This window comes from Chanodichthys erythropterus, chromosome 18, assembly GCF_024489055.1.
Source record: "Chanodichthys erythropterus isolate Z2021 chromosome 18, ASM2448905v1, whole genome shotgun sequence".
NCBI classification, from domain to species: Eukaryota; Metazoa; Chordata; class Actinopteri; order Cypriniformes; family Xenocyprididae; genus Chanodichthys; species Chanodichthys erythropterus.
Genome location: NC_090238.1, coordinates 29983184 through 29998759, shown reverse-complemented (window position 1 = coordinate 29998759; position 15576 = coordinate 29983184). Strand labels below are relative to the sequence as shown.

The 15576-nt window shown below is 39.0% G+C and overlaps 1 protein-coding gene across 1 annotated transcript in view; it reads left to right on the top strand.

Annotated features, from left to right (window-relative positions):
- The window catches only part of slc35f4 (solute carrier family 35 member F4), a 43042-nt gene that overhangs the window by 27002 nt on the left and 464 nt on the right, over positions 1–15576 (top strand). Inside the window, exons 2-6 of the mRNA XM_067367825.1 lie at positions 572–872; positions 2148–2367; positions 10027–10152; positions 10268–10460; positions 13505–13594. Coding sequence (XP_067223926.1) covers positions 572–872; positions 2148–2367; positions 10027–10152; positions 10268–10460; positions 13505–13594 — 930 coding nt within the window. The remainder of the gene's footprint in view (positions 1–571; positions 873–2147; positions 2368–10026; positions 10153–10267; positions 10461–13504; positions 13595–15576) is intronic.

Sequence of the window (15576 nt, the reverse complement as noted above, 5' to 3'; positions counted from 1 at the left end):
TCTAAAAACATTTTGGGAACAGTGATTTGCAATGTGTCTAAAATGTTGAAGTGTTCTTGTTTTGATTAGAATACTATTTAAAAGGTTATGATAATATTAGTACAACATTCTCCTCACTTTCAGTACTCAGAATATATCATTCTTTGAATGTTTATTTGTAATATTCTAAGAATGTTAACATTATCATAAGGAATGTTGTTCTAAGAACGTTCATCAAGTAAAAACATCATAAAGACATTCCGAGAACGTTGTTCTAACAGTGTTTTCTCTCAACATCATGATAATACATATCAAATATTAATGTTATAAGAACATTCTATAAACATTCTATAAATGTTAAGAACATTTCATCAACATTTCATTTCATAACCTTCACAAAACATTGTTGGGAATGTTTCCTGTTAGTTGAAAAATGATCTACAAAATAATACATATGCTAAGCACAGTTGGAGCAGCAGAAGAAAAATAAAACACAAGGGATTTCATAATCCAGTTTTATTACCTGGGATGTAATGAGGCAAGGAAATATAATGTGTGCTGTAATGGTGCAATACTGATCTCTGTGTTGCAGGAGGGGAGGGCTCAGATTCGCATGCAGAAACTCCAGGCAGTGAAACAAGTGGAGATGGCACTGCATATCAGACCTGCGCCAACACAGTGCTCAAGGTGCTGGGGGGCTTGCTGGTGGTGCTGTGCATCTCCTCGTCATGGGTGGGCACCACACAAGTGGTTCAGCTCACGTTCAAATCCTTTTCCTGTCCCTTTTTCATCACATGGTTCAGCACCAACTGGAACATTCTCTTCTTCCCCCTCTACTACTCTGGGCACGTGGCCACCACCAGAGAAAAACAGACGCCTATTCAGAAATTCAGGTGAAGTCAGAATGAATGAAAGCACACTTTTAGAGGAAGTACAATAGTAGCTGACAGGCAACTTACTATACACCTATTACCGAGACAGTTCCCCTAGAGCAGGTATGGGTAACTCCGGTCCTGCAGAGTTTAGCTCTAGGCCTAACCTAACACACCTGCTTGTAATTTTATAATACTCCTGAAAACTCTAGTAAGATTTTTTAGGTATGTTTGATTCGGGATGGAGCTAAACTCTAAAGCAGGACCAGAATTGCCCATCCCTTCCCTAGAGGAAGGGTGAGTAGAAACAATTCAGTCCTCTTCATTAAAAAAAATCCACACAAATATATTGTATAACTTTAAAGGTTTTGGAATATACAGCAACAAGTTATATGGAGCACATTTATGATACGTTTATGATCTTTTTGGATCCTTTTTGAAGTATGAATGAGATCGTTTGATTTCATACAAATTCGCCACCAATTCACCAACATGTAAAAATAAATACTTAATACTTAATAAATACTTATGAATTGCCATGAGAGTGTGTTGAACACTTCTAGTTTCACTTGCATTTTGGGGTGTCTCTCTGAAGCTTAAAGGTTTAGTTCAGCCAAAAATTAAATTCTGTCATTAATTACTCACCCTCACGTCGTTCCACACCCGTAAGACCTTTGTTCATCTTCAAAATAAAAAAAATGTATCCCCATAGAAAGCAACATAATTACCTTCATTCAAGGTCCAGAAAGGAAGACATCGTTAAAATAGTCAACATGACTGCAATGGTTTAACCTTAATGTTATGAAGCGACAAGAATGCTTTTTGTGCGCAAAAACAAAACAGTTCTGCCGTTCTGACGTAGAACCTGGATAGAAAATAGCATGACAGGGGAGAGGCAAATTTGTTGAAAGTCATTATTTTTGTTTTGTTTTTGCACACAAAAAACTACTCTTGTCGCTTCATAACATTAAGGTTGAACCACTGTAGTCATGTTTTAACATTGTCCTTAATACCTTTCTGGACATTGCTTTCTATTGAGGATTAAAAATCCTCTTGGATTTCATAAAAAATATCTTCATTTGTGTTGAAATTTCATTTTTTAGTTTAACCCTTTAATGCCATAGATCTGGAGTTCTGTTCATTTGTACTTCTGCATATTTAAAGTTGGCATGTCTCAACTGGTTACACGACACTTGAGAACCAACATTTGTCATAATTAACATCAAACCTAATTTGAAACTTCAACTACAGATTATCAGAGTATGCAAAATATTTTCCTCTCATTTCATGATGTAGGGAATGTAGTCGGTTGTTTGGGGAGGATGGAATGTCTCTGAAGGTGTTTCTGAAGAGAACGGCACCTTTCTCCATTTTGTGGACGCTGACTAACTACCTGTACCTGTTAGCACTGAGAAAACTAACCGCCACAGACGTCTCAGCGCTCTACTGCTGCCACAAGGCTTTCGTCTTCCTCTTGTCATGGATTGTTCTCAAAGATCGCTTCATGGGTGTGCGGGTAGGTGGAATATAACCCTGACTATTTAACTATTATTCAGCTAGTTGGAGAATTTTGTCTGTTTATTAATTAGTGGTCCAAGCATCAACACCATTTTTACCTCAGCAATCGAGGAAGTTGAAATTTAGCAAGAATTTTATTTCATTAAAATGCTAATATTTTGTTTACAAGTAGAAGGTGTCCACAAAAACTTCTAAACCAAAATGTATAAAAATTGGCCATAGAGGGTGATATAATGTTTACATACCCAGGTAAAAAAAAAAGTACACTTCTATAATGTTCTATTAAAGTGCTCTATTTTCACGCACTAATTTTGTGATATTATATTAAAAGCACATTTTAGTTAATATTTCGTGGTGTCTCAAAATAGCTTAGATGTTCTTAAGATTATCTTAAGAAGTACTAATTTAGTAAAAAGTATATTTAGTACAAAATTAGTGCACGAAAATAGAGCACTTTAAGTATATTAAAGAAATGTACTTTTTTTTCACCTGGGTAGACTTTTTTTTACATCTCAGGAACTGTGTAGTGTTACAACCCTGGTCTAGGTCAGGGAAGCAGCATAAATAAAAATGTCCTGCAAAAATCAGTTTAAACAATTTCTTATTTTTTTAATTTTTCTGTTAAGTTTCACAGAGTTAAGAAAATAAACGAAGCATTTATTCAGGGCTGGGTCAGGCCAAAACAATAAACAAAAATGGCCACTAACTAAACCCGTATTATTCCTAACTAAATCCTGAAAAAAAGAAAAGAAAAGAAAAATACAGTACCTAGCTCCCTGGCTAATTCAACACAGGAGAAAAAGAATGTATCAAAAGAAAAAGGCACCCAACCCCTACCTCTTCAGTATCAAAGAAATGTTATATGTACAATATTTACAAAGAATGGCAACACACTGCCACAATAAAGAAACAGAAAAAAAACTAAAAGAATTATAGTCAAATGAAAACAATGTAGATAAGAATCAAAATGAAAAAAGCTTTACAGAGAATAACAGAATTGGTGACAACTTAAAACAATGTACAGATCTAGATCCCACAAGTCAACTATGTCAATGACACCAGTAGCCAACGCCAACACCAATCTCCCCTCTGCCACGTCCACATCCCAGCGCTTTTTCAAAGGAAAGTTCCCCTCAAGTCCACCAATCCGTCTCGCACTACGTTCAATCAAGGCGGAGCTACCTGAGAGCGAGAGAGAGAGAGAGAGAGAGAGAGATGCGCACACACGTCTCCACACACAAGGAAAAGGAGGAGGAGAAACAACAATACGTCTTCTGATGTAACACTCCCACCCATCAAAAGTCAAAACAGGAATTATTTATTTGGTTTTGACACATTTTATACAAGTAAATTAACTTTGATATACCCGGGAAAGAGCATCCGCCAACACATTCTCACTACCCTTCTTGTGGCGTATTTCAAGGTTGAAATTTTGGACCATTAGTGCCCACCTCATTAGCCTTTGATTTGAATTAGACATTCGCAAAAGGAAGACAAGGGGGTTATGGTCAGTATATACTACCACTGGTACAGAACTTCCACCAATATAAACTTCAAAATGTTGAAGGGCTAAGATTAATGCGAGGACTTCTTTCTCGATTGTACTGTAGTTGCGTTGTGCTCCTGAAAATTTTCTCGAGAAATAACTGATTGGATGATCAATTCCTGTTTCACCCTCCTGAATCAACACAGCACCTGCTCCTAAAGCACTTGCGTCCACTTCCAATTTGAATGGACGGGTGAAATTAGGGGCGGAGAGGACTTGGGCATTGCATAGAAGATCCTTGGCAGCCTTAAATGCTATCTCATAATCTGCATTCCAGCGAAAAACTCTGGATGAACTCAGCAAGTCTGTAAGTGAAGACACAACCGTAGCAAAATTCCTACAGAATACCCTATAATAGCCAACCATTCCCAAAAAACGACTTCGTTTTAGGGACATGGAACTCCACAATTACTGTCACCTTGGCATCGATGGGACGTACGTGACCTTTGCCCACTTGTTTACTCAGATATGTGACCGTCGCTTTCCCAAACTCACATTTAGCCAAGTTAATAGTTAAAGAAGCATTTGACAGACGAAGGAACACTACCCTTAACGATTGTAAATGGGACTCCCAAGAATTGGAATAAACCACCACATCGTCTAAATACAATTCACAATTTTTCACACTGGACAATACCGTTGCATCAGGTACTGGAAGGTGGCTGGAGCGTTACGCATTCCGAAAGCCATAACGGAATATTGCAGAAAGTTATCCGGCGTGACGAATGCAGACATTTCTGACGCACAAGCTGTCAGTGGCACCTGCCAGTAGCCTTTTAACAGGTCTAATTTGGTCACAAAACATGCAGAACCAACGCGGTCTATACAATCCTCTATCCGGGGTAAAGGAAATGAGTCGGGTTTGGTTACACTGTTTACCTTTCAGTAGTCAGTGCAGAATCTGAAGGTACCGTCCGATTTTGGCACTAAGAGACAAGGCGAACTCCAAGGGCTTAAACTGGGTGTCGCAAGTCCCTGTTCTAATAAGTAATTTACCTCTTTTCTCATAATTTCTTTTTTCAATGGGTTTGCGCGATATGGATGTTGCTTGATAGGTGTAGCATTCATAACATCAATATCGTGAAAGAGAACATTGGTTTGAGCGAGATTATCTGAGAATAATGAAGGAAACTCATGAATCAGTGATACAATGTTTTTGCGGTGTCCCTCAGAAAGATAATCCAAGTGATTTTCAATGTTCAGCAAAAGTTCTGAATTTGACAATCGTGCTCATAACATGGTTTTGACGCAAACACCTAAATCATTATCTTCACAGGTGATGGAAGGCAATTTTGTCACAACAGCCACAGGTACAGACTCCGTGATTATCTCTGCTCTTTTCACATATGGCTTGAGCATATTTACGTGACAGACACGAGTCTTGCGCTTACGTTCTGGGGTACGAATAACATAATTCGTCTCACTCAATTTAGCATCGACTACATATGGTCCTGAAAATCTAGCGACTTCTGCACAGTCTCACGAATAGCGAACATAAGCATCAGTAAACCCTCATCCTAGTCTCGACCCGTCTCCACACAAAACGCACGCAGCATGGTTTTGAGTGTCTGGTGGAAAAGCTCGAGAGTGCCCAGGTTCTCAGCATGATAGGCGCTGGACAATTGATGCTTAACTGCAAGTTCCCTAAGAACCTGTGAGAACAGTGTTGATGTAAAATTGGAACCTTGGTCCGTTTGGATAATTTTTGGCAAACCAAAAACTAAGCAGAATTTTATCAACTCCTTTACCACAGCTTTAGCTTTTATGTTGCGCATAGGAATGGCCTCGGGAAAACGCGTAGCTGCACACATAAGGGTTAGGATGTATTGATGCCCAAACTTGGATTTCGGCAATGGGCCTACACAGTCAATAATGATACGTTCGAATGGTTCTCCTATTACAGGTATCGGATGCAGTGGTGCAGGAGGTATCTTCTGGTTAGGTTTCCCTACCATCTGACAAACATGGCAAGAACGGCAGAAGTCAGACACGTCAGATTTTAGACCTGGCCAGAAAAAATGACGTAACACTCGCTCATACGTTTTCCTGATTCCTAAATGCCCTGAAAGAACATTATCATGCGCCAGTTCCATTATCTGATTACGGTAACCCTTCGGAACTACGATTTGACACACACTATCCTCAGCTTCCCATTTACGCATTAGAATTTCTTTGTCCCAGAAGTATGTTACCTTAGAGGCAGCAGCAATACAACCTGATAGCGTCGGATCGGCGTTCTGCGCGGCTGTTAGCTGCTTGCGACCAATCTGCAATGGAATTTCAAGAAGAAAGGCACACTTTCCTGGTTCAGACAACGATTCACTCACATCAGGTGCAACCATAAATGAATCTGACAAGTTCACCACATCATTAAACTTACGAGCTTGTGCTCGCATTATCACACACGCAGGAAAGACATCTTTAAACTCATGAGGTACATCACTAACTTCCCCTGGGTTTTCCACTATAATCGGCTGGGAAAACACTTGACCACCAGCCAGGTCGTTCCCTAAAATAAACTCAACTCCATCCACCGGGAGTTGTGTACAAACAGCAACATTCACATACCCAGTTACCAAGTCTGACCTCAGAAAAGGTCTGTGTAGAGGAACTTTTATACATTCAGCACCCACGCCGCGGAGTTAAATGTCAGTACCAGTATAAGTCTCTGGGGCCAGCTTTAATACATCGCTTACAATGAGAGATTGGACTGCTCCGGTGTCTCGTAACATAGAGATGTGTATAGCATCGTCCTCACTATTTGATGCTACACATCCATGTAACATAAACGGTTCATAAAAAGACGAGGGAGAAATGGGTGAAACAGAGTTTACAAAACCTACAGTTTTAGGCTTGCTTGACAGATTTTTCTTCGCAATCAGCGATCAGATGACCCCCATCCAGGCAGTAGAAACAGACTCGCCCATCACTAGGTCAACTTTTTGCAAATCTGCCCCCTCCATATGCCCCACCACCTCGGCTATACCTGGCATTAACATCTCGTCCTCCCCTCCCCTGCATTTCAGCACCATGGACAGCCACTTTGTCAAACCTCCCCACTGAAGAAAAAACGTCAAAACGAACTCATCAGCAAGTACGGCGGCAGCTGAGAGAGACGTCACCTTCTGCTCATTCAAATATACCACCAAGTTTTCATAAGCACAACCTTTAATATCCTCCAATAAAATTAATTCTCTTAACTCCTCAACAGTGTTTACCTTACTTGCCATACACCATTTGTCAAAAAGGGTTTTGTTTTTCCCTTGCAAACTCCACAAATGTTTGTCAGTTTTCTTTAAGGCCCCAAATCTTTGTCTATAGGCTTCTGGCACTAACTCGTAAGCACGCAGAACAGTTGCCTTGATCACATCATAGTCCAGACTTTTCTCTATCGGTAATGCTGAACATACCTCTTGGGCTTTCCAAGCCAGCTTGCATTGCAATAGCAGAGCCCACATCTCTTTAGGCCATTGCAATGTAGCGGCGACACGCTCAAAAGCCGTGAAGTACGAATTGACCTCAGCTTCTCGAAAAGGGGGTACCAAATTAATATGCTTACTCACATCAAATAAGGGAGAACTGCTCACATCTGGAATTGGAGCGGGACCAAGAGAACCTGGCGCAGGGCTGGAAGGCAGCTGAGCGAACGAGGGAAAAGCAGGTGAACCCCCCGGTGAGCTTACAGTCGGTTGAGGCCGACCGCCAACCCCACGAAGTCGCGCATCCTTTTCCATTTCCAACTCTAGTTCTCTCAGCCGGAGCTTCTTAGTCTCTTAGTCTTTACTCTTAGCTCCAATTCTTTTAGTTTTAACGTAATTAGTGGATCGGTGACTGACGTTGCTGCTACCAATGGGGTACTTTGAGGTACAAAAAACGGGTCACTGGGGCGTACAGGAGAAAGCAAAACAGGAGAGGGCTTCTCGTCGGCCTCCGCCAGCGCGGCAGCTCCCTCCTTCACATTTCTTAACCTTGACTCCTCAGGAACAATTTGTTGCTGCACCAATTCGTTATACAATAACGTTTTAACCGCTTGCTTGGATGCATAACTTCTATTTTCATCTTTCCTACAGCGATCAAACTGTTCTGTGCTTGGAGCCAGCGTAAACGCAGTCAAATCAAATTCCATATTCCCACTTACTCTCCCCCACTCCAAAAAGAAAACAGCCAGACAAAGAATAAAATTCAATGACTTACCCCACATGTAGCCACAAGAAGGGTTGCGTATGATTTCCCTTTCAACGCAAACAAATGATAATCCAGTTTGTTATTTGTAAACAGCAGACGAGCCCCCAATTATGTTACGACCCTGGTCTAGGTCAGGGAAGCAGCATAAATAAAAATGTCCTGCAAAAATCAGTTTAAACACTTTCTTATTTTTTTTTATTTTTCTGTTAAGTTTCACAGGGTTAAGAAAATAAACAAAGCATTTATTCAGGGCTGGGCCAGGCCAAAACAATAAACAAAAACGGCCACTAACTAAACCCGTATTATTCCTAACTAAATCCTGAAAAAAAGAAAAGAAAAGAAAAATACAGTACCTAGCTCCCTGGCTAATTCAACACAGGAGAAAAAGAATGTATCAAAAGAAAAAGGCACCCAACCCCTACCTCTTCAGTATCAAAGAAATGTTATATGTACAATATTTACAAAGAATGGCAACACACTGCCACAATAAAGAAACAGAAAAAAAACTAAAAGAATTATAGTCAAATGAAAACAATGTAGATAAGAATCAAAATGAAAAAAGCTTTACAGAGAATAACAGAATTGGTGACAACTTAAAACAATGTACAGATCTAGATCCCACAAGTCAACTATGTCAATGACACCAGTAGCCAACGCCAACACCAATCTCCCCTCGGCCACGTCCACATCCCAGCGCTTTTTCAAAGGAAAGTTCCCCTCAAGTCCACCAATCCGTCTTGCACTACGTTCAATCAAGACGTAACAGTAGGATAAACTCTAAATTCTTGCCTTGTAATCTTTGAGTTTGCCTGAATATAGTAATTTGGTTGTCATTCTCTGTTATTTCTTTCAATAAAATTTAAACTCAAATTATGAAAACCAACTTCTCATTTAAAAGCTATTTCCTAATTGAACTAAAGACTAATCCTGGCTTAACGTAAGCCCTGTCTGTGAAACCAGGCCTATATTTGCTGTGTATCTAGAACCTCAAAAGACAAAAAAAATATAACTGATTTGCTTTTTGTGACTGTAATATCCAAAAAAGTACACATGCATTAACTTTGTACACATGGTACAACAGAACAATGTATGTATAGGGTGAATTCAGGGTGATTGGGACACATTTTGCCATTGAGATAACTTGGAAAAAGTGTCCCAGTCAACCTGAATTCGCCTCCTACATGTCACATCATTAATTTCTGATTTTAAGGCCCATATTAACTTAAGAAACTTCTCAAAGTTGTGCAACAGTGAGCAGGGAATTCAAAAAGGCACAGCAAAACTAAATAGTTATTTTGATCATGTTATCCAAACATGTGCCTGAACCCCAATAATTGCCGCTTGCTGCTGTACTTTATTTGGCGAGTAGCCATTTAATTAGCAGGATAGTGCTCACAAAATAAACACTTTTGGGTTATACAGGTCCTGATCACCCTGTCAGGGCTTATTTTGTGACAGTGACTGGCTGACTTTACATTATTCTTTACATATACTCACACCCATTATAGGATATATGAATGAATCGCCATGGATGGATAATTATTACAGTGAGTGTGCTGAAATGAGTTACCTGGTGATGTATAAAATGATTCATGAAATTGGATTTAAACAGTAGCTTGATAATTATAGCAAAGGGATGAGTGATGCTGAACTGATTTTTAACAGATACCAGATGCTAATGGTGAGTATAAAAAAGCTTTGCTTTGCCAGAAGCTGTTATTATGTTTACGTCAGAATTCTTGACTTTCATTGCACTTAATGTTTTAGATCTGCACTCATGACTTCTTTAGTATATGCTAATTACTCCCAGAAAACATGTTTCTATTTTCAGCTATCAAACTCATATTGAAGTGCACTGATGTTTATTTTAGTATAAACTTCTATTGTTTTTGAAGGCTTTATTGATTAATAATCTTTTTCTTTTAGATTGTGGCTGCCATTATGGCTATCACAGGCATTGTGATGATGGCGTATGCTGATGGTTTCCATGGGGATTCGTTTATGGGTGTGGCCTTAGCAGTCGGCTCCGCCTCCACTTCTGCTCTCTACAAGGTCAGTGCAGTTCCTGCTCAGCTGAAAATACTGATTCTCATAAGAGCCTTGATGAACATTAAGTCTCCTTTAGTATTGATATGCTTTTACTGCAAAACCTCTTTGTACCACTCAGGTGCTGTTTAAGATGTTCCTCGGCAGTGCCAATTTGGGAGAGGCTGCTCATTTCTTCTCCACGATGGGCATTTTCAATCTCATCTTCATCTCCTGTGTTCCCCTCATCCTGTACTTCACCAAAGTGGAGCACTGGGGTTCCCTCTCGTCTTTGCCCTGGGGTTACCTCTGCGGTGTAGCCGGCCTTTGGCTAGGTAACATGGAATTATGGAAATAATATATTCTTCACTAAGCCCCACCTTAAAAACATTACTGGACAATCTTATTTTAGCAACATTTAACCTGCAAAAATACATTGTTCAATACATATGTATTCTACAATTATCTAACAAAATATTTGTGGTTTTTATGTTTCGGACACTGGTAAACATAATGAAATATAAATGATACATACTGCTGTTCAAAAGTTTGGGGTCAGTATGGTTTTTTTATTTCTTTTTTATATTTTTTTTTTTAATTCAGCAAATATGCATTAAAGGTGCCATCGAACATTTTTTTACAAGATGTAATATAAGTCTAAGGTGTCCCCTGAAAGTGTCTGTGAAGTTTCAGCTCAAAATACCCCATAGATTTTTTTTTAATTAATTTTTTTAACTGCCTATTTTGAGGCATAATTAGAAATGTGGCGATTCATGCTGCGGCCCCTTTAATTGCTCGCGCTCTCCGCCCCCTCCCGAGTGCTCGACTCTATCACAGCATAAACAAAGTTCACACAGCTAATATAACCCTCAAAATGGATCTTTACAAAGTGTTCATCATGCAGCATGTCTAATCGCGTAAGTATAGTATTTATTTGGATGTTTATATTTGATTCTGAATGAGTCTGATAGTGCTCCGTGGCTAACGGCTAATGCTACACTGTTGGAGAGATTTATAAAGAATGAAGTTGTGTTTATGAATTATACAGACTGCAAGTGTTTAAAAATGAAAATGGCGACGGCTCGTCTCCATGAATACAGTAAGAAACGATGGTAACTTTAACCACATTTAACAGTACATTAGCAACATGCTAACGAAACATTTAGAAAGACAATATACAAATATCCCTAAAAATATCATGATATCAATGATCATGTAAGTTATTATAGCTCCATCTGCCATTTTTCACTATTGTCCTTGCTTGCTTACCTAGTCTGATGATTCAGCTGTGCACAGATCCAGACGTTAATACTGCCTGCCCTTGTGTAATGCCTTGAACATGGGCTGGCATATGCAAATATTGGGGTCATACATATTAAAGATCCCGACTGTTACGTAACAGTCAGTGTTATGTTGAGATTCGCCTGTTCTTCGGAGGTCTTTTAAACAAATCAGATTTATATAAGAAGGAGGAAACAATGGAGTTTTTGAAAACAATACTGTTATCGTCTCTATGTAAACTACAAAAACGTGCATTTGCGCATTCATGCACATGTATTACGTGTTCAGTCCATAGACACTTAGGGCCCTATTTTAATGATCTAAGCACATGGTCTAAAGCGCAAGGCGAAAAATGGTCGGCGTGCCCGCCGCATGATCTAAAAGGGTTGTCCCTATTCTCTTAATGAGTAATGGGTGTGTTTTGGGCATAAAGTGCAATAAACCAATCAGAGTCTCATCTCCAATTCCCTTTAAAAGCCAGTTGCGCTTCCACAGTTGCAAATCCATGGCGGATTCGCTATTTACATGGCGGTATTAGCAAGCGGAAAAACTAAAAACTGGCGCAGTCATTTTCAGTTCCCTCTAAATAGCAACACACCTCGTTTTCAGACCAGCACGCCCATGGGCACACAAATGCATTTGCTATTTAGTTGCCCAGGATGTGAAAATGATAACTGCGTGGGGCTGAAACCATAGACAGTAAAAGAAATGGACACAGCGACCCCATTGGAACTCAATTGAGACAAGTGAAGCCCATTTTTAGCGATTTTTAGCACTTCCTTTTCTGACACGCAGACTCAAACTAAGCTTGATGACGTCAGCAACCTGTCTGACAGATGTAAATCTTCTAGTAGCTGTGCGTGCAAACTGCCATCGTTAATCTTGCAGAGACGGCTAGCTTGAGCGGGGAGTTCTTTGGCGTGAGTGAGCAGGAGTAAGTATTCTGATTAATTAGTTTGTATAGTATTTTAAAATGTAACGCCAGTAGGCTTCTCTCTTGACGTCTCCCCGATTGCCTGCGAGCTTCTCTTCTTGTCTGTACGGTAACTTCTCTTCTGTGCGACAGAGAGTCGAGTGGTTATGACGCAGTCGCTAGCTTATTTTTACAAAAACTGTTTCTACGGGGCCATAATGTAACATAGAAGGTAATGGAGCCCTTTATACATTGTCGTGTATCTTTGGAAATAAATAATAGACAAATGGAGTCTTTAAACGCCTCAGATGTAAAGTTATTCACTGTCAAAGTGACGCCAAAATGAATGGGAGTCAATGGGGATGCTAACGCAAGTGAAGTTCTGCTACAAGATGGCGGCACCCGGCCGACTTCAACTTCCGGTCGACTTCCTTGGGCACTGGCTGAAACTAGCAAAAAAACACTTGCGTCACGCCTGGCGCAACATTACACCGGGTGTATGATAGTGTTTCTTTACAAAGTACCATCGCCAACTATTGGCCTGGCATACATAATACAGCATCTTTAGTCTTTTTGACAACGTTGTCATCTGTACACGAAAAACGCAAAGGACAACATTAATAGTAATATACATCACAATAGGGAAGAAAAGACTATCGCCCATTTCATGCCAACTTTAAGTTTGTACACAGTTACTGGCGTTAAATCCTGCTGATGGTTTACCACTTGATCACTGCTTGTTCAGATGTGAGTTAGTGTTGTAGTGGATCAAATACAACCCTTAAATACACTTCCAAGAGTGCTTTAAGTGCTTAGTAAGTGAGAAAAATCAGGTTAGAATCATCAGTTTACACCTCAGAGTAGCATTTCTTAGATATCCAATATGTGCTTCATCAGACTGTGTAAAGCTTGATAGTAACAGATCCACTTATATTTACTGTATATTTGAGCTGAAGTGGAGCTCTGTGTCTCTACGGTGTTTTAAAGATAATGTGATATCCATTAACTTTTGTCACTCGTCCAAATCACGTGATGTTATCTGTGTATTTAGACACTTATTTAGAGAGGACTGAATGACAAAAGATAGTATATGACCAAACAAAGCATTACATAAAGTTCCTGTTTCTTATTTCTCTCTCTCTCTCTCTCTCTCTCTCTCTCTCTCCCTCTCTTTCCGTGTTTTAGTATTTAACATCCTGGTCAATGTAGGGGTGGTACTCACATATCCTATTCTCATATCCATCGGGACGTTACTCAGTGTTCCAGGCAATGCAGGTGCGTGAGTCTATGCTGTACGTCACATAAGCCAATACATGATGAAATTTCATTTGAAATATACAGTATATATGTATTTACCCTCTTGCACACTATTACGGTTTCTGAAAGTGTACAGAAAAAATCAAAGTAAGATTTAGCATTAAAGAATGAATCTCACAAAATTTGTCCAGGTCATATTTCATATAATTATATTTTGTAAATGATTTTTTAAAAAGTACAGTAGAGCAAACAACTGCACCATGACAAAGGGGTGGTGAGGTTGTCAAGGCAACAGTAAATGAAAACATTTCGAGGTCAATGTTAAATTGTGTGTAGCTTTTCTTCTTCTTTCAAAAAAAAAAAAAAAAGCTCCATGATTCACTAGCAACAAATAGTATGATTCACTGGTTATTTATGCTACATTCCTTATGTTTGTCTGTGTACTACATGATTGTGAATATGAATTTATAGTTGCATTTTATTATTATAAACCATTTCACATTATTTTCATAGCCAGTAATGAGGAACCAAGGCTATTATAAACTTGCTTCGATTTTCGCCTTCATTAGCACCAAAGTTCATATTTATTTTGAAGTCAGCAAACTGCCACTGGATTGCAATTACTATTCATCTAAAGGGAACTTGCCCTAAAATATCAGCAACTAATGCTGAACATTTCCTTATTAAAGGTAATGAATTTCATTTCACTGGAGTTAATTGGTTGCGTGGCAGAGAGAACTTTGCCAGAATCATTAAGTCTCAAACAGTATTTAGACAGTGTGGGCACAAGGTCACATTTGATTTATAAAAACTCACTCTTGTGTAGACAAGTAATTAACAGGAATTGCTAACAAAACACTGCACTGTAAAAAAAGGTAGAAATCCTGCCACTGTTAATCACATTAATAATATGTAAAACTGCTGCAATCTGGTTAATCTTTCAGTTATGCCTAATTAATGTGAGAGCTTTCATTGTCCTTCTGTTACTTTTTGAAAAAATCAGCCTAAAAGATCTAAAAATCTGAGACATACTGGGCCTCATTTATCAATCTAGTGTAAAAACAAACACAGAAATCATCTTGTGATTCATGAAGCAGTCATATGCTGCCAATCCCAATGTACGAATGATCATATGTTGATAAATGTGGCGGCTGAAAACAGTCATCATTTAAATATGACACCCCTAAAAATTCACGGTTTAGAAGCCTCGCCCCTAGAGTTTATGACATGGAGAAACGTAACCAGGCCAAGAAGAGGAAGTACTCTCATGAAAGAGAAATACTACTCCTCGTTAACCTCACAATTGCAAACAATTAAAGGGTTAGTTCACCCAAAAATGTCATTAATTACTCAACTTCATGTCATTCCACACCTGTAAGACCTTCCATCATCTTCATAACACAAATTAAGGTATTTTTGATGAAATCTGACAGGTATATGACTCGTCCATAGACAGCAATATAATCACCACTTTCAAGGTCTTCACTTCAGAAAGATACTAAAGACATCGTTAAAACAGTCGATGTGACTGCAGTGATTCAACCTGAATTTTATGAAGCGACGAGATTACTTTTTGTGCCCTCAAAAAAAATATATAAAAAATTATCCTTACGCAGTTGCCGCAGTAAGCAGAATGAATGCTTCCGTGTTTACGTCCGAATTCTGGCTTAGTATTGGCCAAAGCTGCACACGTGAGCAGCACGACGCATTTGTGTGATGCTGACGCAGGAGCCGGCCAATAATGAGTCGGTGTTCTGACGTGTAACCTGGAAGTGCTGGACATAAACAACGTATAAGAAAGACACAGAAAGAGAAGATACTGTTGAATAAAGTCGTTATTTTTGTTTTGTTTTTGTGCACAAAAAGTTCTCATTGCTTCATAAAATAAAGGTTGAACCAAATAAACTGATCAAAAAAATGGTAAAAAGATGTGTACTTTACATGTATTCAAGTTGTAAAGAACATTTGTTATTACTTGTTACTTGAATAAATTCAAATGC